The 23,995-nt window shown below is 38.6% G+C and overlaps 1 protein-coding gene across 8 annotated transcripts in view; it reads right to left on the bottom strand.

Moving 5' to 3' along the window:
• Nucleotides 1–23,995, bottom strand: part of KATNAL1 (katanin catalytic subunit A1 like 1) — a 59,151-nt gene that overhangs the window by 10,886 nt on the left and 24,270 nt on the right. For all 8 annotated transcript variants that reach the window (XM_070800218.1, XM_070800219.1, XM_070800214.1 and 5 more), the window contains 6 exons: nt 15,960–16,128; nt 8,499–8,626; nt 8,004–8,109; nt 4,350–4,508; nt 3,504–3,630; nt 1,358–1,492 (listed from right to left, as the gene is read on the bottom strand). In XM_070800218.1, coding sequence (XP_070656319.1) covers nt 1,358–1,492; nt 3,504–3,630; nt 4,350–4,508; nt 8,004–8,109; nt 8,499–8,626; nt 15,960–16,128 — 824 coding nt within the window. The remainder of the gene's footprint in view (nt 1–1,357; nt 1,493–3,503; nt 3,631–4,349; nt 4,509–8,003; nt 8,110–8,498; nt 8,627–15,959; nt 16,129–23,995) is intronic.

The following is a 23,995-nucleotide window of genomic DNA, read 5'->3' as shown; positions in this document are numbered from 1 at the left end:
TACAATATGCCTTTTTGGGTGGCTTTTCTTGTTTTATCTATTTTCATTCCTGTACTTCTTGCTTTTTCCAACTAAAAACGTCTTTTCATGGCATAGATTTTGTTCATAAAATGTCCTTCAATTTTTTTAACTTTCTAAATCTATTTTTCTTCCCATTCCTTTTACTCTTGATTTCTAAACCGTTCTTTCAGGCCTGTTGTCTTCCCACATTTCTTTATAGTTCTGTCTCTTCCACACCCTTTACCCATCAGATTCTTCAACACCCTTCTATCCCACCAGATTATCCCACAATAGCTGTCTACTCATTTTCAAGCAGCCATGCCTCTGTTTCCATCCTTCTCTATGGAAATTCAGTGAAAAATGCAACTTCCTCCATGAAGTCTCCCCTCAGCACCTCGGTCAGAATTTACTGTTCTTCATTTCCACCCCAAAAGACTACGGGCAACCCCAGTATCACGTGCTCCCTGGTTTCACTGCAGTTAAACCGGGTAGGTGTATGGCTCCCTTCCAATCATACAGGAACTCTCTAAAGACAAGGGTCACACATTATATTGACACAATACCTAATAATAAATGTCCTTCAAATAGCAAAGAGCTAAATAAACACCTGTGAAATTAATTAACACAGATGAAAGAAGTTAGAAATAGTGGAGTTCTGATTATGATTATTTGTTTGGGAGCCCTTTAGGAGAAAGCAATTTCTCCAGTTCTATGGTCACAAGGTACACACGTTCAGACTAGTAATAAGCAAAGAGAAGCACCTAAAAGTCATTACCCATGACGGACATAACCTTTTCATACAGGAAAATAAGTTTAGAAAAAAAATCTCAACACTCAGCCACGTCTATGTTCTCCAATATTTCAAAGAAAGCTGAATCTCTGCCTTTGTACCATCAACTCGTATCTTTCCCCCCAAGCTAAGCTTTCCTCAGCAGTTTATAAAATTCTGTCATCAATTATCTTTCTAATTATATATTTTCTCTCACACAGGAGTACTGGGTAAGTATGTCGAGGAGCTAAGACAGCAGAGAGCACAGTAGAAGCACACAAATATCAGCTATTATTACACCTGGGTCTGGGACCTCAGGAACACTGGTCAGCTGTGAAGTGGGATCAACATTCCCTACCTAACAGGGTTGTATTAGTATTAAATAAAATAAAGCATGTTCCATGGGGGGAAAAAACAACACTGCCCTGAATGTAGAAACTTCACTGTAGCCTGTCTCCAAAAACAGCAAATTGGTTATTTATAAACTTCTATAAGCAGAATGCCAACAGAATGAAGACTTAGAGAAACAGAGAAAGGTAACAAGGAGTAAAAGAAAGATCAAAATAGAGTAGAAGGAAGGCATCATACCTGTTGGCAGAGGTATATATATCCTTTTTTCTAATCTCCTCCGCAATGCTTCATCAATGTCCCATGGGAAGTTAGTGGCAGCCAATACCATGACCATTTTGGAAGGATCATCATTCTCCAAAGCTCCTCCTACTCCTATGGGCAACAAGGGCAAAGAAGAGCATTTTTCTTACAGTCCCTTATTCTTTCATTCAACCAGTACTTCTAAGCATCAGCTACAGGCTTGGTGGGAGGCTCAGTGACAAACATGATGTGGTCCTTCTCACCTGTGTGGTGTCAGAAACCAGACAGATCCACAGAGGAGACAGAGAGGTAGAAGAATTCCCACAGTCTATTGCAGAAGTCTAATCCAATAAGAAAATCTAATTTTTTTCTGTAATCTTTTTTTGTGTGTTTTTCCTCTGCAAAGAGGAGGCAAGGGAGATTATGATGTTTTACTACTTTATTTTTTTTTAATCATGAATTTTTTAGTTATTACTCTGTTTTTCTCGAGAAAGGAGAACAGAATAGGGTTCACATTTATTTAATACTAGCATGCAATCATAATTTTGAGAGAAATTATACTGCAATAATTTTGTCCTTCTAATACATGTGACTGAGAAAAAATAAACAAGAAATTTCAGAATGAATGTAATAATCAATTGCTACTGAAAATAACCATTTCTTTTTACACAAAACCAAATATATGGACACAGGGTCTATCTTCTCAGAATTAAAATTTTAGAACAAAAAACCAGGTTTACAGAATGGAAACTGAAGAATAAACAAAAAAAATTATCAAAAACTCACAAACTTTATCAATATGAATTTTGAATCTGATATAACAAAGTAGTAGATTTAAAACAACTTAATTCAATGGTATTTTCTTAATAAATTACTAAACTCTTATTTCAATCATTATTATAAAGAGTTAAGCTGTCCAACTAATGGTCACAAATACCCAGCAATAAAATTCAGCTACTAAATTTGTATTTGGTGATGTTTTTAAATGTTTTTGTGTTTTCCTCCACATTCTTCCTTGAAAAAAAAATACAACACAGACATTCCTTTCTTTTATACTTCAACAGACACAAAAATGGTAAACTCACTGAGGGAAGGGCCTCCTAGTACTGAATTATTTTATACCTCTTACACTGCCTGGCAATCAGAGTCACATATCTCTAAAGAGCAGCTCTGGGTCCATTACTCTCTTCCTCCAATGGCTCCCCAAAGCCTTTCCTTCTTAATCTGAGTAACTTCTACCAATACTTCAAAGCCCTTTGGCTATTCCCTTCTATGATTCCCTTCATCTGGGTGGTACCCCTCCTACTGTGTTTTCACTACACTCAGAGTTTAGTTCTACTACAGTACTAGCAATATATTGTAATTGTCTATGAAGTGCCTGCTTCTCAACCAGAACAGTGGTTCTCAAACTTTTTGGTCCCAGAATCCTTTTTACACCTTTAAAGATTACTGAGCCTCATAGAGTTTTAGTGTGTGTGGAGTATATCAATATTCAACACTTATTATTAAAAACTATACTGAGACTTAAAAAATATTAATTCATTTTAACAATAAAAAATACATTATTTATTAACATAGTTAATTAACATAGTTTATCAAAAATAATTGTTTTTTAAAACCAAAAAGAATTAGTAAGAAGGCCGTTTTTTTTTTTTGCATTTCTGCAAATCTAATGTTTGACTCAACAGAGGAGAGGTGGATTCTCATATCTGCTTCTGCCTTTCACCTACTGTGATATTCCACATGTCTTATATCCTCTGAAAGTCTCCACTGTTTTACTTACAAGAGAATGAGAGTGAAAAAAGTAAGCAACATCTTGATATTATTATGAAAGTAGTTCAGCATTTGAACACCTTTTAGGAGTTTTAAAGACCTCTGGGACCCTGGACCACATCTCTAAACAGTAAGCCCCTTGAAGGCCATGACATTCCTTTTCTTTGTAACCTCAGAACCTGAAACGGTACAAGTATGCAGCAGACACCTTCTGAGTGCATGAAGAAATGAACAACTGGGTGGATGAACAAATGACTACAAATAAACTTCAGGGCCTTCTGGTCCATTCACTGAGAATTTCCAAAAAATCAATCTACACAAAATTCAAAAAGGGAACTAGAATAGTTTTGAGGCATTAATTATCAATTACCATCCATCTGAATGAGCAGCTCAGACTTGACTCTGCGACTTGCCTCATGTTCATCAGAGGTTCCTCTTCGACTGCAGATAGAATCTATCTCATCGATGAAGATCGTGGTGGGGGCATAAAACCTAGCCTTTGTGAAAATATTTGAAAGAAATCATTTAATGATCTCATAAAATAAACTGAATTTCTAAAATGCCATTTTCCTCCACCTAAAACAACAGTAAAAAAGAGGAGAAATTTTTCATTGCTTTAATGCCACTCTTTGGTTACTGATGTGTTAATCATATCAGGAAAAGGAAAATCCTAAAAATAAAAGATAAGTTATACAGTTGGTGAAGTAAGGTGACAGATACACAAGGATTCATGGTCCTATCTTTCTACTTCTGTGTTTGAAAACTTCCATAATACAAAACGCTCCTAAAGATAAATCATCAATGTATCCTCAAATATACATTCCTAAGTAACTATTGCAAATGTTTATGAAAAAGGAACAAACTTTAATGATAGATCAATTCCTAACTGGTTTTCAAAATATATGTTAAAATATACTTCTGCTCAATCCGCTCATTACAGAGCCAGAAATATCCTCCAAACTACACACATTTCCCAAGTCTCTTCTACCCTCCCTGGATGGGATGCCGCGGGGCTTCAACCTCAGAGAGGAATGCAAGCTGAAGACACAAGAGCCACTCCACAAAACTCACCACCTCATGTCTTACTAGTGTCAAGAATTCTGAAACAACTACACTTGACCTTTTTTAAAGATACGTAGGTGAATAGATCTAGGTTACAGGGATACCATGTGCCTATACAAATGGGACTCTGAAACCCAAACATATCATCACTCACCATTTCAAACAACAGACGAACCAACTTCTCAGATTCGCCTCTATATTTAGACGTCAGTGTGGAAGAGGAGACATTAAAGAAGGTTGTGCCGCACTCGGTGGCCACGGCTTTAGCCAGCATGGTCTTTCCAGTGCCTGGGGGCCCAACCATCAGCACTCCCTGAAATTTCAAAAGATGTATTAAGTGATTTATCAGATTAAAATACTTTTTTATAAAATATCATCAGCTAATAATGTACACGAAACTCTTCCCATCAAAAGAGAAGTTCAACTGTCACAGTAAAATCATGGTGCATTTGACACGTTTCATTTTATAGACAGGAAAAACTAAAATGACGAATTACTTCACAGAATGTCTCAAAGGTATCAGAGGTACTCAGAGGTGGGCTAACAACGGGCCCAGACAACAAGGAATTGCCTGGGACATCTGGAGAGGCCCTGGCAGAAGACAAACATGGATGGTCTTGGGCACAGCTTAAACTGACTGCTCTGTTTAAGCAATGAAAATAGATGACATTTTCTACCACATGGAGCAGAATTATATATCCTTTGCCCTCCTTAGACACAAAACCTATCCTTCACAACACACAATATATAATTTAGATCAGAAATAAAGATCCATTTATCAGCTTATAAAGTAACTAAAATCTAGTGGTGATTCAAGCAATCAAATTAGCTATCATTTTAACTGTGCTGGACAGTAAATAGTTTACATAAAACACTGTTAGTAATGAAAAAGCCAAATATAGACTAAAATCTAAATTTTAGTTATTTCTCACCTTTGAAAGCAAATAAACAGAAGTATTCTATAAAAATAAATTGAGGAGTACAAATTATCCAAGAACACTAATCTTCCAGTCCTTTAGACTAGAAGATTTTTAAATACTTACCATTTTCTTCTAACACTTTCAGTGAGAGTTCAGATATACACTTAACACTACATTTTTTTGGCATAATAGTTGGTGATCTTAAGATGAATTCTGAGCCATTTGTTAATAAGCTTTAGAGGAGTTAAACTTTGAAAACTATGTGCATAGCAAAGTTTCATAAACTCTAAATTTAGAAACTGTCCAAACCTGCTTCTAGCTATGGAATTTTGATACCCAGGACAACGAGGGATCAGCACGATTTAAAACACTAGTTTTATAAAAAAATTTTTTTGCTTTGAAGAAACCTTTAACTATACGTGAGACTAATATTTCAAAAACTGTAAAGACAACTAATAGTATAGGCACAGCTACAAAAAAGGCCCTGTTTCCCTTTCCACTGTCCTCTTAATGCCCTCTCAGTTCTCATAATGTCATTAACATGGCCATGACCAGATGATTTCCAGTGTCAGCATCTGTGCACAAACATAGCTCACAGATACAGGACAGCATTCAAACACGTCACCTCCTCGTGATGTTACCCCTTCAACTGTCTCCTCTCTTTCCTGTATCTCCTCTCCTGTTTATTTGAAAAATGAAATCCTTCACTTGACCCTACAAATGCTCTAATGACTATCTACCTCTCCCTCTCCCTTCCTGACCAAGCTTCTTAAAGAAATGTTTTATGCTTACTGTTTTGTTTTTTTTTTTTTCGTTTTCTGAATGTTGAGCTTTTTTTTTTTAAATTTTATTTTATTTTTAAACTTTACATAATTGTATTAGTTTTGCCAAACATCAAAATGAATATGCTTACTGTTTCTTCATGAGCTACAGTCTGACTTCTGCCTCTACTGCTTCACTAAAAATACCTGACTAACCCAATGGTCACTTTTTAACTCACAGCTTCTCTTCTCCTTCTGACCTTTGATGCCAATACCCATTCATTCCCTTCTCCCTGAAACTATTCCTCCCCAGGCTGGTTCTAGGACACACCTACCATTCCAGGTGTTTTAAAACCCCTTTAAATACCTATTTTATGAAGGCCTTATTATTTCTTTTAAACATTATTTTTAAAGTTATTATAAAGGGGGAAATTTATGGTACTAAGTTCCCTAAATTAGTAATATCTGTAACAAATAGATATCTATATCTAAAACAAATAGATATCTATAACAAATAGATATTACAAGCACAAGTTGGAATCAAGATCGCCAGGAGAAATATCAATAATCTTTGATATGCAGATGACACCACCATATGGCAGAAAGTGAAAAAGAACTAAACAGCCTCTTGAGGAAAGTGAAAGAGGAGAGTGAAAAAGTTAGCTTAAAGCTCAACATTCAGAAAACTAAGATCATGGCATCCAGTCCCATCACTTCATGGCAAATAGATGGGGAAACAGTGGCTGACTTCATTTTTTTTGAGCTCCAAAATCACTGCAGATGGTGTTTGTAGCCATGAAATTAAAAGACGCTTACTCCTTGGAAGGAAAGTTATGACTAAGCTAGACAGCATATTAAAAACAGAGACACTACTTTGCCAACAAAGGTCCATCTAGTCAAAGCTCTGGGATTTCCAGTAGTATGGATGTGAGAGTTGGACTATAAAGAAAGCCAAGCACCTTGAACTGTGGTGTTAGAGAAGATTCTTGAAAGTCCCTTGGACTGCAAGGAATCCAACCATTCCATCCTAAAGGAGATAAGTCCTGAATATTCATTGGAAGGACTGATGTTGAACCTGAAACTCCAGTACTTTGGCCACCTGATGCGAAGAGCTAACTCACTGGAAAAGACCCTGATGCTGGGAAAGACTGAAGGCAGGAGGAGAAGGGGACGACCGAGGATGAGATGGTTGGATGGCATCACCAACTCAATGGACATGAGTTTGAGTAAACTCCATGAGCTGGCGATGGAGAGGGAGGCCTGGCGTGCTGCAATCCACGGGGTTGCAAAGAGTCGGACGCGACTGAGCGACTGAACTGAACCGAACTGAACTGATAACAAACAGTCTATAGAAGCTTTTAAGTTGTGAGAGGCAATCAAAATGCCATGATATAAACACAACTTCTCCTCCTTTCTCCTTTTGGGCACAAATAAGGAGGAGGTATTGAGAACATAAAAGACGTTCCAGCTAATCTAGAAGAGGCAAAGTAAGATCATGCTTTTATTTCATTCTGCCAGTCAGAGCAAAACAAGACTCGGCCTATGGCTAAGACCAAAAACAGTTCAGGCAGCAGCTGTTGGAAGGGCTTTTTTAATACACTGGAATGAAAGCACTGAACTTGGGAGGCGCGAGTCCTGGGCAGGCTTTAGACTACAAAGTACAGGGCAAGCTAGAAAGATCTAAACATTCTCATCACCTCTGAGAATTTATACCTGGCCTAGATGAAGTGATCAAAATAATTAATTACTGAGAAACAGGTCAGCTTTTAAAAAGATATTTATTTGATCAAACACTTATTCTATGACTATGTACTATTACTATTTAATTTGCTTGCTAACTTTCCATTACAGAAACAGACACCTGGAAAATTCTTAAAACTCGTCTCCAGCTCAGCGCCCCTGAGGGAAGTGACTTTAAAGATGACAGCATCAACACTCCCAACCCCTCTTCTGCCAGGCAAAGGCAGCATCTCAACCACAAATCCTTATCCAGGTACCTGAGGTATATACCAGCCTCCCCCAACCTTTACAGACCATGTTAATAAATGCATAAGGAAACTACAACGCTGGCTTTCTTTATCATGCAAGCTGCAGTTTTATGCCTATATTATTTTAATAAATTCTCACCTTCCATGGCCTTCTAATCCCTTTGAAAAAGTCAGGCATCCACATGGGAAGGACGACAGCTTCTCTCAGCAACTTCTTAGCTTCTTCCAGATCTGCTATGTCATCCCTTTGGAAGAACAGCCACGTTTCATGCTTATTCGGGGTCACCTTTGATTTATGGTCATTAGCAGCTCTTTGAATTGTTTTTCACTTAGGAAATTGTTCTTATAGGAAGAACAGTATTCTAATTTTTACTGTATAAAATCATCAGTGAAAACATACTACAGTTATAAATCAGGACATTATTCAATTAACAACCTTTGTTGGTTACGTCAACATTGAATTAACATGAAAATGTCTTGGCTGTATTCTGAAAGAACAATTGTCCTGCCAAGTCTGCACACTCATATTATGGGTGAAATCATAATCAGGAGGTGAATGGATAGCAAGACAAGACACACCAAGCCAACCTACAGCCTTCTCCGCAGCTGTGATTCAAAAACATAACAGACTCACCAGTGAACACTTGGGTTCCTGGAGACGATGTCTCTCTCAAGGGCTTCCACCAGGTCCTTATCATATGCAGCACCATCAAATTTTGGAATTTCACCATCACTTGTACCATCTTGCATATTTTTCCTTCCCTGGGGGACACGTGTAAAAAAAAATATCAATAACAATCATTAAGCCTTCAAAATACTGCAGTCAAACTATTTAAAATGGCTTATTTTTTCATTTTTTTTTTTTTTAAATAGTGTTTTCTAATTACCCCCAAGGCCATCCTCCCCTTTTTAATTCATCAGCAATAGATGAACTGGCCAACCTTAGGAAACACTTCAAATTTACATTCTTGAGGGGACAGGTGCACATTAAGACTAAACAAGCTTGATATCTCTAAATTTGGGGTTGCTAGCGATTTCTGCCACTACTAGAAAATATTTCAAGCATTAATACAGAGGAAGAAAAAACCAACTTACTGAAAACCTACTGCCCAGCAAGAAATCTCAAAAACATTATCTCATTTAATGCAACAACCCTAAAGGTAAGGTTGTATTATTACCCTTTTTTTACAGATAAGGAACTGGGGCTCAGAAAGTTAATCAAGTTCACAATTACTAAATGTCTGAGGATAGATTTTAACTCAGATCTTCCTGACGCCCCAAACTCATGCTTTTTCACAACATCAGACCACCTCATGCCTGCCTGGGTCATTTTAAACCTTAAAAGCATGTTAAAGGGGCAGGAAGGGATCAGTTAGGAAGATGTGGTTAACATATACACACTACTATATATAAAATAGGTAATCAACAAGGGCCTACTAGCACAGAGAACGATATTCAGTGTTTTATAGTAACCAAAAAGAATCTGAAAAAAAAAAAAAATATATATATATATATATAAATATCCTTACACCTGAAACACAACATTATATATCAAATATATTTCATTAAAAAAAAAAAAAAAGAGTAGGTTACATATGGTAGAACTATTAATCCTCCTAAGGATCTGAGAAACGCTGGGCTGGAAGAAGCACAAGCTGGAATCAAGATTCCCGGGAGAAATATCAGTAACCTCAGACATGCAGATGACACCACCCTTATGGCAGAAAATGAAGAGGAACTACAAAGCCTCTTGATGAAAGTGAAAGTGGAGAGTGAAAAAGTTGGCTTAAAGCTCAACATTCAGAAAACGAAGATCATGGCATCTGGTCCCATCACTTCATGGGAAATAGATGGGGAAACAGTGTCAGACTTTATTTTTTGGGGCTCCAAAATCACTGCAGATGGTGAGTGCAGCCATGAAATTAAAAGACGCTTACTCCTTGGAAGGAAAGTTATGACCAACCTAGATAGCATATTCAAAAGCAGAGACATTACTTTGCCAACTAAGGTCCGTCTAGTCAAGGCTATGGTTTTTCCAGTGGTCATGTATGGATGTGAGAGTTGGACTGTGAAGAAAGCTGAGCGCCAAAGAATTGATGCTTTTGAACTGTGGTGTTGGAGAAGACTCTTGAGAGTCCCTTGGACTGCAAGGAGATCCAACCAGTCCATTCTAAAGGAGGTCAGCCCTATGTGTTCTTTGGAAGGAATGATGCTAAAGCTGAAACACCATTACTTTGGCCACCTCATGCGAAGAGTTGACTCACTGGAAAAGACTCTGATACTGGGAGGGATTGGGGGCAGGAGGAAAAGGGGACGGACAGAGGATGAGATGGCTGGATGGCATCACCGACTAGATGGACGTGAGTTTGAGTGAACTCTGGGAGTTGGTGATGGACAGGGAAGCCAGGTGTGCTGCGATTCATGGGGTCGCAAAGAGTCGGACACGACTAAGCGACTAAACTGAACTGAACTGAAGGATCTGAGAGGCTGCAGATGAGGAAAGACTTGGGACACTGAACTGCAGCTTACAAAGCTTTTTCCCTCAGTGTAAGTACCCACTCAGGGTTCAGAGTTTCTTCCTAGTTAGGTCCTTGGACCACATCATAAAGTCACTATAATGACAAAGATAAAAGAACCTTTTAAAATAGCATCATTAGGGTCATTAAAGCAATATACTTTACCACAAATTCTTTATTTAATAACACACTAGCTTGAAAAAAAAAAAAAGAATTATATGCTATGGTTTCTATGGGGTTCTGCCAACATTTACTCAGCTCTGAAGAGCTTTAAATGAGACGTGCTCAGCTGCCAGAGACAGTTCAACCACTAGAACTACTTTAGCAGACAGAGCCAAGCACCTCCCCGGAGCTTCAGCCCCACAGTTACTGTTAAGGCAAAAATGAAGGAAAAATGGTCCAAACACTAATCAATTTCCTGAGCTTCAATCTGAAGAGAGAGAACGGGATGAACCTCACCTACCACACTCCATCTGAGATAAACCATAAACTAGATCCTAAGTGCAGAGAGAACTAAATGGCTCCCTGTGGGCAGATGCTCCAGTTCTTTAAGTCACTGGGTAAATGACCAAACAGTACTCTGGTAACTTTACTCCAAAATGAAAAATTTACTGTCTCTGGTTAGCATGGTATGAAACTGAATTTTTAGGAAGATTGTTGTACTTCAGATGACAGATCCCAATATTGACACTTAAAAGGAGTAAATTTCTGGCGTGCCTACACAACAAAGATAACGTCAACAAATTTAAAATTAGCTCAGCCTAGAATCATATTTTATAATAAAGATGGGCCAAGGCTAGTCACACTCAAACATATCACTGTGAACACTCTGTAATCGTTTTTAAAACTCTTCTAAAAATAAATCAACCAGAGAATGCAACAGAAACTGATATATCTGGGATTTAACAAGCTTTGATATGCCATTGTAATTTGAGACTTACCCCAAAAAAATAAATAAATAAGTAGGCAGAGAGTCATTTTAATATGAATATCCAAGTGGTGGGGAGGATTTAATAAACACTATCAAGGGAAAGTAAAAGGTATACACTTATCTGGAAGCAACAGGAATCATAGGATTTTAAGAAAAATAATATGACTATCTATGTCCAAGACATTCTATTGTGCCTTTAGTGTAAGATCAGTGCATGAAAAAAAGATTATCTGCTAGATTACTGGCAGAAAGTTAACAAGTAAACGCCAAACACACATAAACTGTGAAGTGCTATGAAAAAAACAAGTGGTCAGTATAGTTAAAAGGTACTGAGCAAAAAGAATAGGCTGGAGGGGGACTCCCCTGGCAGTCCACTAGTTAAGACTCCTAGATTCCACTGAAGGGGGCACAGGTTTGATCCCTGGTTGGGGAACTAAGATCCTGAATGCTGTGCGGTGTGGCCAAAAAAATAAAAATAAAGTATTTTTTAAAAATAAGAATAGGTTGGAAAGATGATCAGAAGTCAGCACACTGGGCCCTCTAGGCCATGGGGAGGTGTTTAAGTTTTATTCTAAGTAAATGGGGAAATTTTTGAAACTTGCTAAGAAGGGCAATGACAGAATCTGATTTACATGTTAAAATGACCCTTGTAGTTGCTATATGGGAAAAATGGTGGGCTGGAGAAAGAAGGAAAAGCAGGGAAATAAAAGCCTGTAGCAGCAAAGTCAAAGCTCTCAATTCACAGAAGAAGATACGTGGGTAGAAAGTCAGTCAAACCACTTGCCTTCCCACCCAAAGTTTCTCAATAGTACAGATGAGACCTGAATACAAAGTAAGTACTCCAAAGAAGATTCTAGATCTTTTTCAACTCAAAATGGTGAGGTGACTAAAAAGAAAAACTAGGAAACTAAAATTAATAATTTATTTGGTGATACTGGGAGATCAACAAAATGGGTGACAACTATCCTTCTTAACAAACAGATCAATTAAAATAGGAAATATCAAATATGAGTGAATAGCTGTGGTTTCAGTTAACCTGCTAGATTAACTGCAACCAGAAGAGTGGTTCTCTTTGGGAAAGCAGTAAGTGGCAGAGATCAGAAGGGATCATGAGTATGGCTTCTGAGGAGCTCAATGCTCTATTTTTGACCCCTGAGCAATAGTTAAACGGATTACATGGTAGTTACAGAGGTTGCATGCAATCAGTCCAAGCTGACTCTTACTGGTTTGTAAGAGCCAGTTATTAAATTTTCAGGAATTTTTCAAGCCAACTGTGAAAAACAGCCATTAGTAAAAATCATACAAACTTAGAATAAATTATACTAAAAATAGAATAAGTAATTACTCAAAACTCCTCACTGCCAACTACTAAACTATCACTACGTACTTGTACTGCGTCTACACTGCAGAATGGTAGGCTGCTACTCATGTCAACTCTGAGTTCAGTGATCTCGTGTTGGTAGCCTAGATCCAGTCATAGTGGAAGTGTTTATACCAGAGAAACCAGCAAGCATTACAAAATGGGGACTTGACTTCTTGTTCTGTTAACTGTCTAGACTTAAACTAATGGGGAAATATTAAACTAAAGAGTGTGTCATTTCTATAGTTCTTACCATGTAAATCGGAGAAAGCAATGGCACCCCACTCCAGTACTCTTGCCTGGAAAATCCCATGGACGGAGGAGCCTGGTAGGCTGCAGTCCATGGGGTCGCTAAGAGTCGGACACGACTGAGCGACTTCACTTTCACTTTTCACTTTCATGCACTGGAGAAGGAAATGGCAACCCACTCCAGTATTCTTGCCTGGAGAATCCCAGGGATGGGGGAGCCTGGTAGGCTACCGTCTATGGGGTCACACAGAGTCGGACACGACTGAAGTGACTTAGCATAGCATACCATGTAAACACAAAAAATTAAGGAAATAAGTTCTATTTGAAAACCATGATATGATTCATCAAAGTTGTTCAAGTGATTGATGGAGGAGTGAAGTTCTGACATATGTTTCTGTTGTTCCATTTTCAACTGACTAATAAAATATCAACCAAGTCTTGTCAGAACTACATTCCTAATCATCTGTCAACTGCAACCACAGGTACCTACAGGTGCAAGAGTTAAGCAAAAAGCAGCAAAGGCATTTCATGAGGGTCCATGGGCCCTATAAAAGTTTACAATAAAGAGTCTTACATATTTTATTATTTGTAAGTTATATGTTGTACATCCTTTATTATGAGATTTATAATAAATCTGTGTGAATATGCATGCATACTTATATACATACAACTTTTTTTTTCAAAAAAACTAGTTATTAGACTAGTACACTACTAGTTAGATGATCATCATTCATCAAATACTACCCTTATAATCTACATACTTTTCTTCAATAAAGAGTTTTTTTTTAGGTCATTGTTCATTTGTATAACTACTGATCCACATTTCTCAAAAGAATACTTCAACCCAGTTTATCTCTCTCCATATCAGACATTCCTAGACTTAAGCGTGAGAAAGAAAATATTCAAAAAATGGCCATTTGCTATTAAGTAATCCAATCAATTACTTAAATCAATTACCAGACAACCACGATGGTGTGATCACTCACCTAGAGTCAGACATTCTGGAGTGTGAAGTCAAGGGGGCCTTAGGAAGCATCACTTTGAACAAAGCTAGTGGAGGTGATGGAATTCCTGTGCAGCTATTTCAAATCCTAAAAGATGATGCTGTGAAAGTGCTGCACTCAACACGCCAGCAAATTTGGAAAACGCAGCACTGGCCACAGGACTGGAAAAGGTCAGTTTTCATTCCAATCCCAAAGAAAGGCAATGCTGAAGAATGTTCAAACTACCACACAACTGTACTCATCACACACTAGCAAAGTAATGAAAATTCTCCAAGCCAGGCTTCAACAGTACACGAACTATGAACTTCCAGATGTTCAAGCTGGTTTTAGAAAAGGCAGAGGAACCAGAGATCAAATTGCCAACATCCACTGGATCACAGAAAAAGCAAAAGAGTTCCAGAAAAACATCTACTTCTGCTTTATTGGCTATGCTAAAGCCTTTGTCTGTGTGGACCATGACAAACTGTGGAAAATTCTTAAAGAGACAGGAATATCAGACCATATTATCTGCCTCATGAGACATCTATGAGACTGGACATGGAACAATGGACTGGTTCCAAATTGGGAAAGGAATATGTCAAGGCTATATATTATCATCCTGCTTATTTAACTTATATGCAGAGTACATCATGCAAAATACCAGGCTGGATGCACAAGCTGGAACCAAGATTGCCAGGAGAAATATCAATAATCTCAGATATGCAGTTGACAGCACCCTTATAGCAGAAAGCAAACAGCAATTAAAGAGCCTCTTGATAAAAGTGAAACAGAGGAGTACAAAGCTGGCTTAAAACTCAACATTCAAAAAACTAAGATCATGGCCTTCAGTCCCATCACTTCATGGCAAATAGATGGGGAAACAATGGAAACACTGATGAACTTTATTTTCTTGGGCTCCAAAATTACTGCAGATGGTGACTGCAGCCGTGAAATTAAAAGACGTTTGCTCCTTGGAAGAAAAGCTATGACAAACCTAGGCAGCATATTAAGAAGCAAAGACATTACTTTTACCAACAAAGGTCGGTCTAGTCAAAGCTATGGTTTTTCCAACAGTCATGTATGGATGTGATAGTTGGAACGTAAAGAAAGCTGAGCACCAAAGAATTGATGTTTTTGAACTGTGGTGTTGGAGAAGACTCTTGAAAGTCCCTTAGACTGCAAGGATATCAAACCAGTCAATCCTAAAGGAAATCAGTCCTGAATATTCATTGGAAGGACTGATGCTGAAGCTGAAGCTCCAATAATTTGGCCACCTGATGTGAAGAACTGACTCACTGGAAAAGACCCTGATGCTGAGAAAGATTGAAGGCAGGAGGTGAACGGGATGACAGAGGATGAGATGGTTGGATGGCATCACCAGCTTGATGGCCATGAGTTTGAGCAAGCTCCAGGAGTTGGTGATGGACAGGGGAAACCTGGTGTGCTGCAGTCCATGAGGTCACAGAGTTGGACATGACTGAGAGACTGAACTGAAGCACAGCACAGAATCTCTACCCAGTATTATGTTTATTCACCAATCAATTTCCCAGATAAACGTATATACTGAAGGAAATTTTCTCATGAAAGAAAAAAAAATCTACTCAAAAATTTACAGATAAATCTAAGTTTTAAAACTCTGTATCAGTAATAAACTGTATCCACTGTCTTATTCTGTGAAGACTATATACACATCTATTTCCTTATAAATCTTTCCCCTACAGTTATGTTTCATTTATTGTTCATTTTACTTCAGAATACTAGCTAAAATATTTTTTTAAGTTTTAAAACTTTATTTTGAATATTTCTACAAAAGTTCCATTTTACTTAAGATCTGTACAGACAAATTTGTGTGTGTGTTTATTTAATACATCTCTGAGTTTACTGGCATTGCAGAATGGCCTTCAAAATGCAAAGACTGCATAAGTTTTTGATTCAGAGTTCTTTTTTATATCTCTTCCATGTTAAAACCAGAGTCCTCTGAAAAGCCTACAAAAATTACAATATGCACCAAAGGTCATGGGCTTAAAGTGAATGAGTCAGGAAGAGGGAGGCTTGCCTTGTCATCTCTCCCTCTGGCTCTGCAGTCCTTGTCCCTGCTGGTGGAGGGCTTCTCGCTCTTAGATATGGGATGTGCTCGGCCTACAGGTCCCCGGGCGCCGCCTCCTGGCATCTCTTTCCTCAGAGGTCTTACTTCTCGATTGGGACGCCTTATCTGAGGTGGAGCTCTAACCAAAAAAAATAAAGTTAAAATTAATCAAAGGCAAAAGTACTTCAATACTACCTCAGTTAATAAAACTATTAAATCAATTAGCCCACAAAGTCAGTTTTTCCCCTTTTGCCAATTCACGGTCACAACTATTAGGTCAGTTTTTGAAAGTACTTTTCTGTAAAAAAATCCTGGTTGATACAAATATCAAATACATATAAATGATACATATAACAGCAATTACTTTGTCAAAGTAACAATCACCAATAGAGGGCAATACACACTACTCCCATCTAATAATCTTAATAGTGTAATAGAGTATCAGTTCCTTATTCATTGCTGTCCTAAACCAAATAAGTAACTTTAAAAAAAAGTATTAAAAGCTGAAAAGACAAGAATTGAAAATATGTCTATCTGTATAGCTTACCAGTTTATCCTTTACAACCAAAATTATTCTCTCTGCTTCAGTATTGGAAAAACCAGCATTTTATTCATCAAATTACAAATAGCAAGGCTTAATGAAATCTTCGGAGAAGGCAATGGCACCCCACTCCAGTACTCTTGCCTGGAAAAATCCCATGGATGGAGGAGCCTTGTAGGCTGCAGTCCATGGGGTCGCTAGGAGTCGGACACGACTGAGCGACTTCACTTTCACTTTTCACTTTCATGCATTGGAGAAGGAAATGGCAATCCACTCCAGTGTTCTTGCCTGGAGAATCCCAGGGACGGGGGAGCCTGGTGGGCTGCAGTCTATGGGGTCGCACAGAGTCGGACACGACTGAAGCGACTTAGCAGCAGCAATGAAATCTTAATTTAGGTGCATCTAAAATTCATGCTTTGAAGGTGTCAAAAATCAAGAATCATTCAAATTATACAGGCCCCCAAACATGAATCAAGAATTCTGATAACTACATGTGGCAAAAGATGTTAATTCTATTTATGGTGGTGACCATTTCACAATACACACAGATATTGAATCATGACACTGTACACTTGAAACTAATGTACTGTGTCAATTACACGGCAATTTTTAAAAAGAATTTTGATAAACATATAAATATAACTATGCTGACCAAGTAGCACACTTTGTCTCATATAATGTGAGATGTGTCTTCTTCAAATAGTAAAGTCGGAGGGCTCCTCAGCACAGTACTTACTTGCCCCTCTTGGGTGCTGGCTGAGATGCTGTCACCTTGTGTATAATTTCCTGAGCTGTCTCTGCCTGTTTTCTACCTTTACTCTCTCTACAGTTCCACCTGTATTTGTAGCCCTTCACATCCCATATGTATATCCCTTTTTCCACCCACATACCGAATCTATCATTATCTCTTTTCCAGCTTCTTGCTTTCAATTCATCTAACTCATCATGGAAGTTTCTCTCTCTGTATCAGGAAAGGCTCACATGCGTACAACTCAATAAACCCAGGAAAATGGATGACAAGCCAGGAAGGCTGCAAACTCAAGGTGAAAAATGGGTAACATACTGTAGCATCTTCAGACCACTGGAGTCAGACCACCACATGAAACTGTTACAGATGAGAGAGCCTGGTGGAAAATGTGGTAACCTACCTACTAGGTTACCACACACTGACATTGGAGTCCTTGGAATTCAGTCCAATTAAACAATTATGTACTGAACACCCAGACACCCGTTAGGAGACAGATAGCCTCTACTGTGCTAGGCCCTCAGAGGAGACAACGATGAAAGAGCAATCTTGTGGGGAAAAAAAATCCACAGGAAAGGAACTCAAAAATCATGTATGTTGAAATGGTTATACGATAGTTTCAAATTTAAAGGCATTATTATGTTTTTAGTTCTAGCACATTATTAGTATTCTGACTGCCAGTAAGATACAAAAAAATGTGATGAGACTGGCAAAGAATAAAAAAAAAAGAAAAACGTTACACTGCTCTGTTCCTAGTATTTCATTGCAACCATTGTTTTTTGACTGTACTTCCTTTTTGATGAAGAGGTATCAAGTAGGTGAGCAGAACCTTATTATTCTACATATATAAATATAAAACAATAAATATATATATAACGGTAAATATATACATATACACGTAACAGTAAGTGCATATCTGCATATATATAAATGTCTTTCCTGAATCGGATTCATGGCCAAAGGCAATCAAATGCAACCAACAACCTCCTTATGCAGAACACACTTGACATGTGCTTGCCTTCTGTCAGCAGCTGCGCCTGCTATTTAAGTAGTCTGTCATTGTTTGTGGTCCTGCTCTTCCGAGGCACAGCCGGCCTGAGGCTTTCGCTGGCAAACAGCAAGCCCGTCCTTTACAGCTGCGCAACGGGCTGCCGCGCGGCTGCTGGGCTGGCCCTGCTAGGCCTCCGTGAGGAGGGGAGAACTGCAGTGAATCCTCAAACAGCTCTTCTGCCTCCTCAGCTTGTGCCTTCCCACCTCGGCTGGCTATTTAGCAGTCTTGGAGGAGTCCTGCTGTAGTCCATTTTGCACACACATCCAGGTCAGTAAAGCTGTGCTGCGAGAGGAATTATTTCAAAGCTCATACACAGGCGGCACTCCATGAGTGCTACTGCCGACCTTGTCCTGCCGCTCAATATTCTGACGAGCTCATCCCCAGCCTGCATGAAACTGCTCAAAGAGGCCAGACGTACCACTGTTGGCCAGTCCAGAGTGGCACAGAAAGCCTGCCTATGCTCTGCAGGTCTTCAGTTCCGTCTCACTGCAGTTTGATATTACATTTGCAACAGACTCTGTCAGCTTCCCAAAGGACATCCTTGATTCTGTCTATACTTATTCCTCCATTAGCGCATCACTGCACAATGTCATGCTTCAATTTAAGGACTCAGTGACAGCTTCCAGGCTGTAAACAGTAAGTCTCAAGGCTGGTTTTACTGGTCTCTTTTTTAAAAAAGACTTTATTACTAGTAGGGCTGCACTGCATCATCAGCACTTCCCTGGTGGCTCAGTGGTAATGAACCCACTTGCCAATGCAGAAGATGCAGGAGACAGAGGTTTGATCCCTGGGTTGGGAAGATCCCCTGGAGGAGGAAATGGCAACCCATTCCAGTATTCTTGCCTGGAGAATCCAAAGGACAGAGGAGCCTGGTAGGCTATAGTTCGTGAGGTCACAGTCAGACAGACATGACTGAGCGACTCAACCCCCACCTGCCACAGCATCATCAACCTCTGCCCTAACCGTCAAACCCAGGCTGACACCCTCCTAGCTTACAGCATTTCAAATCAGAGAAGCACTGGCAATCTGCAGAGAAATAAGCAGCTTGTCTACGTGGAGCTGAGCTCTCCCATGGGAGGATATCTCCTTGTAGGAATGGGAAGAAGGGTGCCTTAGTCTATCGTGTGCAAACAACCCTGATCTCCTTCAAAAGTCAATTCTTCCTTTCTAAGCAAAGTTAATCACCAATGTTGTATGTAAATGTTCCTGTCTGGGAGTGGTGGCACTGCTGATCGGTAAACACCATGAGATAACCCAAAGGTCCAGAATCAGAACAGATGCATGAATCATTATATACATAAGGAATGGGATACTATATACACGTGAACATAAATCATAGCCATGTGCAATAACAATAGATCAATCTCAGGACCATAATGCTGGGTGAAAAAGTAAGCTAAAAGAACACAGACAGTAGGATTCCAAGAAAAGCAAGATACTGTTTGGAGATAGAAACAAATACCTGAACTTTTGATGAGTGCAAGACACTACACTACATAATATAAAAGGCTTTTGAATATTGGGTTAAATTTTTCCTCATGGTCTAACGAGCAAATCCATCCCATCCAGACCCAAGGAGAGCTGCCAGCCAGGCTGATATGAGTAGTTCTGTGTCCTCAGCGCTGTTTTTTGTGAGGAAAATCTCTTCAGAGGTCTACTTTGATTTTTTTAAAATATTCACCTTATTAAAGTTAAAAATGTAAAAAATTCAGTTAGTCCTTAAAATTTGTGGATTTGTTTACAAATCTTTTTCTATGCATAAAAGCAGCAGATTTTAGAAGTCACTTTTAAGAGGCTTCTGAATAATGCCATTTAAAACCTGGCTAATTAAATGCCACTAAATATTTTAACCTACAATTATAAATGTAATATATTTCACAATCTTCTTAGTTCTTCACTTATGTTTCTTAACAAAGCATAGCTTATATATACATACTTTCATAAACTTAGTAACTTAAACTTACAAACGAGGTAAGCCTCAAATTCTCCTAAACGTTCCCCCAAAGTACTTAACACAAATTTTTATGTAAAAATCACAGATCTAAATTATTCCATAATACACCTGATTGGAATTGCATGCTTATCACTCTCAATAGCCATATTTTCTTAAATTACAAGTACATAAAAATAATAAATATGTACATATCTCTTAACAAAAAAAAAATACTATTACAATTTTGATTCTCTTAAGACATTTTTGTTCTTCATTCTAATGGCACTGGAATCAAAAGATGCTTACCCAATATAGAAGATAATTATTGTCCGAGTTAACCAAGATGACATTTAGCCAGAAACTTAAAATGTATGAGATCTGGGGCTGCAGACACATTTCTCACACCAAATATTATACAATCCCACTTAACTATCATAGGGGCTGCCCTCTTAGCAGTTTGATGTCACCCACAACTAGGAATTTCAGCAAGGACAGTGACTAAATTCTTGTCAGAGACTCTGATGGGACGCACTAAGCTTCATTCAAAGAGTTGCTAAGCCAGTCATTCTATCACTTCTAAGACAGTGTGGGAAAGGGGACGATAACATCACTGATTATTTAGTCTAATGGTAGGATGCCACCACTCCCAGGCAGGGTGATAATTTATTAATTTTACTTTGCTCTTCTTTGGGTCTAAAGATTGGCCCTTGCCTTTTCTATTTAACTCTAAAGAACTTTGAACTTAAAATACTTAAAATACCTTTCTTCTGCCTAACTCTAAAGACCTGAAAACTAGATGACAACAGCACTGTTTCAGAATATAAAAACAGTGTATAGACACAGACCATAGAAATCTATACAACTTTTATAGATTACATTAAAATACTACCAGTTTAATTTTAAACGTCTCACAGTTCTTTGTCTTATAGTCAAGTTCTGAAATTATTCTACTGATTTGCAAAATATGGGAAAATAAAAAAATATGAATAATCACTGCACTCAAGAAGCTTATAGTTTAGCTAAAATATATATGTATTTTATGTATTGTACTGGACATCCCTTTTCTATCCACATATAAATCCTACAACTAAAGCCTTGCTGAAGAAGAGTTCCCAACTAAACTATAAATAAGAGTCCTCAAAAACAGTAAACTAGAGGGTAAGGCCCTCAAGAACTTAAGCTAAGTATATAGATACAGTTTATTTCTAATGACTTGAATTTTTAGTTGTCTTTTTCCTATAACATTAAAAAAAAAAAAAGATAGGAATTCTGAATAAAATGTAACAAATATCCTCTTTATACATAGGTGATCTTACCAGAAGATAAAGAGAAATACAAAACGGCCAAAAGATACATAAAATATAGCTGATGGCATTGTGGTTCTTGAAGGTTCCAGGTCTCTGCCACCTCAGGGCTTGAGACTTTAACGAGCACGTAGTGAGGCCTGAGACAGGCCTGAGGCCTACACTGCCGAAGGTGACCAGAGACTAGCGCGTGAAGCCAGGACTCTCAAAGAGCACATTTAAACATGCACATGGAAGAAATAAGTACATCTGTCTATCCCAGCTTATGCTCTCTATGTGCAGAGTACGCATAAGTCTCCCCTAGAAATAGTAACCAGGGGTCTGCGCACATGTGATTTGGGATTTAGTTTCACACTCACTTAAGCCAAGAAATTTACCTAAAAGTGGTCCAGGCAGGTGACATCCCTAAGACAGCTGGCTGGGGCCAACACAGACCCTCCACGAAGCGACATTCCCCTAAATAAGCCACTCCTCAGAAGGGCTCAGATCTCGAAGGGACGCTCTCAACTTGACCACAAATAAGAGCCATCAGAAATAACAAAAAAGATAAGGCGCAAAATAACTTCTAACAACAGAACTATTAGTTATGAACTATAAAATGGCTAAAAGCATAAAAAAGAATTTGAAACAAAAGAAGCATAAGTCTTAAGTAGTGTTAAATAAAAATAAATCTACACTTAGATAATCTGTAGTGAGACTACTTAATACCAAGACAAAAAAATAAAATCATATAAACAATGAGAGAGAAAACAGAAGGTATCTATCAATACAAACAACAGTTAGACTGCTCATGCAAGCCAGAAGGCAAAAACCCCACCATCACTAACATCAAGCAGGGTGAGAACAGGCTGGAGCTGAAGGGAACACAGGAAGGGCACAGGACAGCACCAGGGTCCGACAAGAGGAGGACGTAAGAGGAGAAAAGGCCACAGTCCCCAGGGCGGCGGGGTGGGGTGGGGAGGCAGACAAGAAGGAAAAGGGAAGAGGGCAGTGTTAGAGAAGCCAACAGAAGAGGAGCATTCCAGAGAAGAGAGTTGGTGAACACAATCAGCTGTTAACAACAGTTAAACACCGTAACTCTTGAGAACGTGGCATTCCATTTTAAATTAGGAAGCTGTCTTTTAAGAATTCACTCCCAATACTGCAATGAACAGAGATCCAGATCCCTACTTCGTAAGGAACAAGAAGCAGTGAAAGGCAACAGAGGCAGTGTATGCATCACAGCAGTTGCCAAAGGAACCGAGAGGGAAGAAGACAGAGGTAATTAGAGTGCAGCAGGGTAAATACTTCTTTCAAGAAAGAAGAAACAAAATGAACACGTTATTTCAGTCTGACTTACCACTATCTTGTTCCCATTCCTTAGTATATCTCTAATGAATTAAAATTTCTATCTTTCAGTTGTCTTTTCTGTAACATAAAAAAAAAGATAGAAATACCATGTTTTTAGGCACTAATTGTAATAAACACCTCAAATACCAAAATAAAAGTTTCAAATGAGTGACTACTGAGTCCTACAAAATAAGACAAATGCTCCCTAGAAAACTTACATAAAAGAAATAAAGTAGCCAATTAGAGGGAAGTCCCACTCTTGGGACCCTTCAGCTGAGAATTTAGACCCTGGAAAACACCTGCACCCCTGCACTCACTCTGGGACAATCTTGCTGCTTCTCTTCGTAACTGACTGTCTTCCCTGCAGCCACTCTGATCAGCTGTCCCACACCCCCTCCACCCGCACACGGGACCCTGTCTCCTCTGGCCTACACGGGGGCACTGCTCCAGCATGGTCCCCTTTCTCCCCTGCACCATCACTCACCCCTTCCTGTTGCAGCACTCACATCAGCACACAAACATCTCCAAACAACAAATTCTGATTCCACGTCTTCCCCAACTACTACTCAATTTCTGTGCTCAACAACACTTGTTGAAAGAACTGCAAGTACTCATTGATTCCAATTCCTCTCTTCCCATTCTCTGAACCCACCCGCCATTCCACCAAAATCACTCATCAGGGTCACCAATGAGCTCCACACTGCTAAATCCAATCCAATTCTCAATCCTTATCTTACTTAACCTACATGCAGCATTTGATAAAGTTGCTTAGAATCTTCAAACTTCAATTTCTTCTAAAAAAAAAAAAAAAAGGGATGATATTAATAGTACCTATTTTAGAGGGTGGCTGTTGAAGATTAAGAAACAAACCATGTAGAGAGTTTATCAGCACAGTATCTGGTTCACAGTTAAAAACTCAATAAATGTCAGTTATCGTAGTTAATCAGCACTGCTAGCTACATTCTACCATAGTCTGTGTATACTCCATACTCCAGAAACAGAATTCTGGAAGAGACTAAGACTCCAGAATGTTTAGAAGTGAGTATAATCTCAACCTGCCCATCATATTAGGCAATAACCTATTCTACCATATGAAGAATGAC

This window comes from Bos indicus, chromosome 12, assembly GCF_029378745.1.
Source record: "Bos indicus isolate NIAB-ARS_2022 breed Sahiwal x Tharparkar chromosome 12, NIAB-ARS_B.indTharparkar_mat_pri_1.0, whole genome shotgun sequence".
Lineage (NCBI taxonomy): Eukaryota > Metazoa > Chordata > Mammalia > Artiodactyla > Bovidae > Bos > Bos indicus.
Note: the sequence above shows the minus strand (reverse complement) of the source record. Positions and strands in the feature narration are given on the sequence as shown.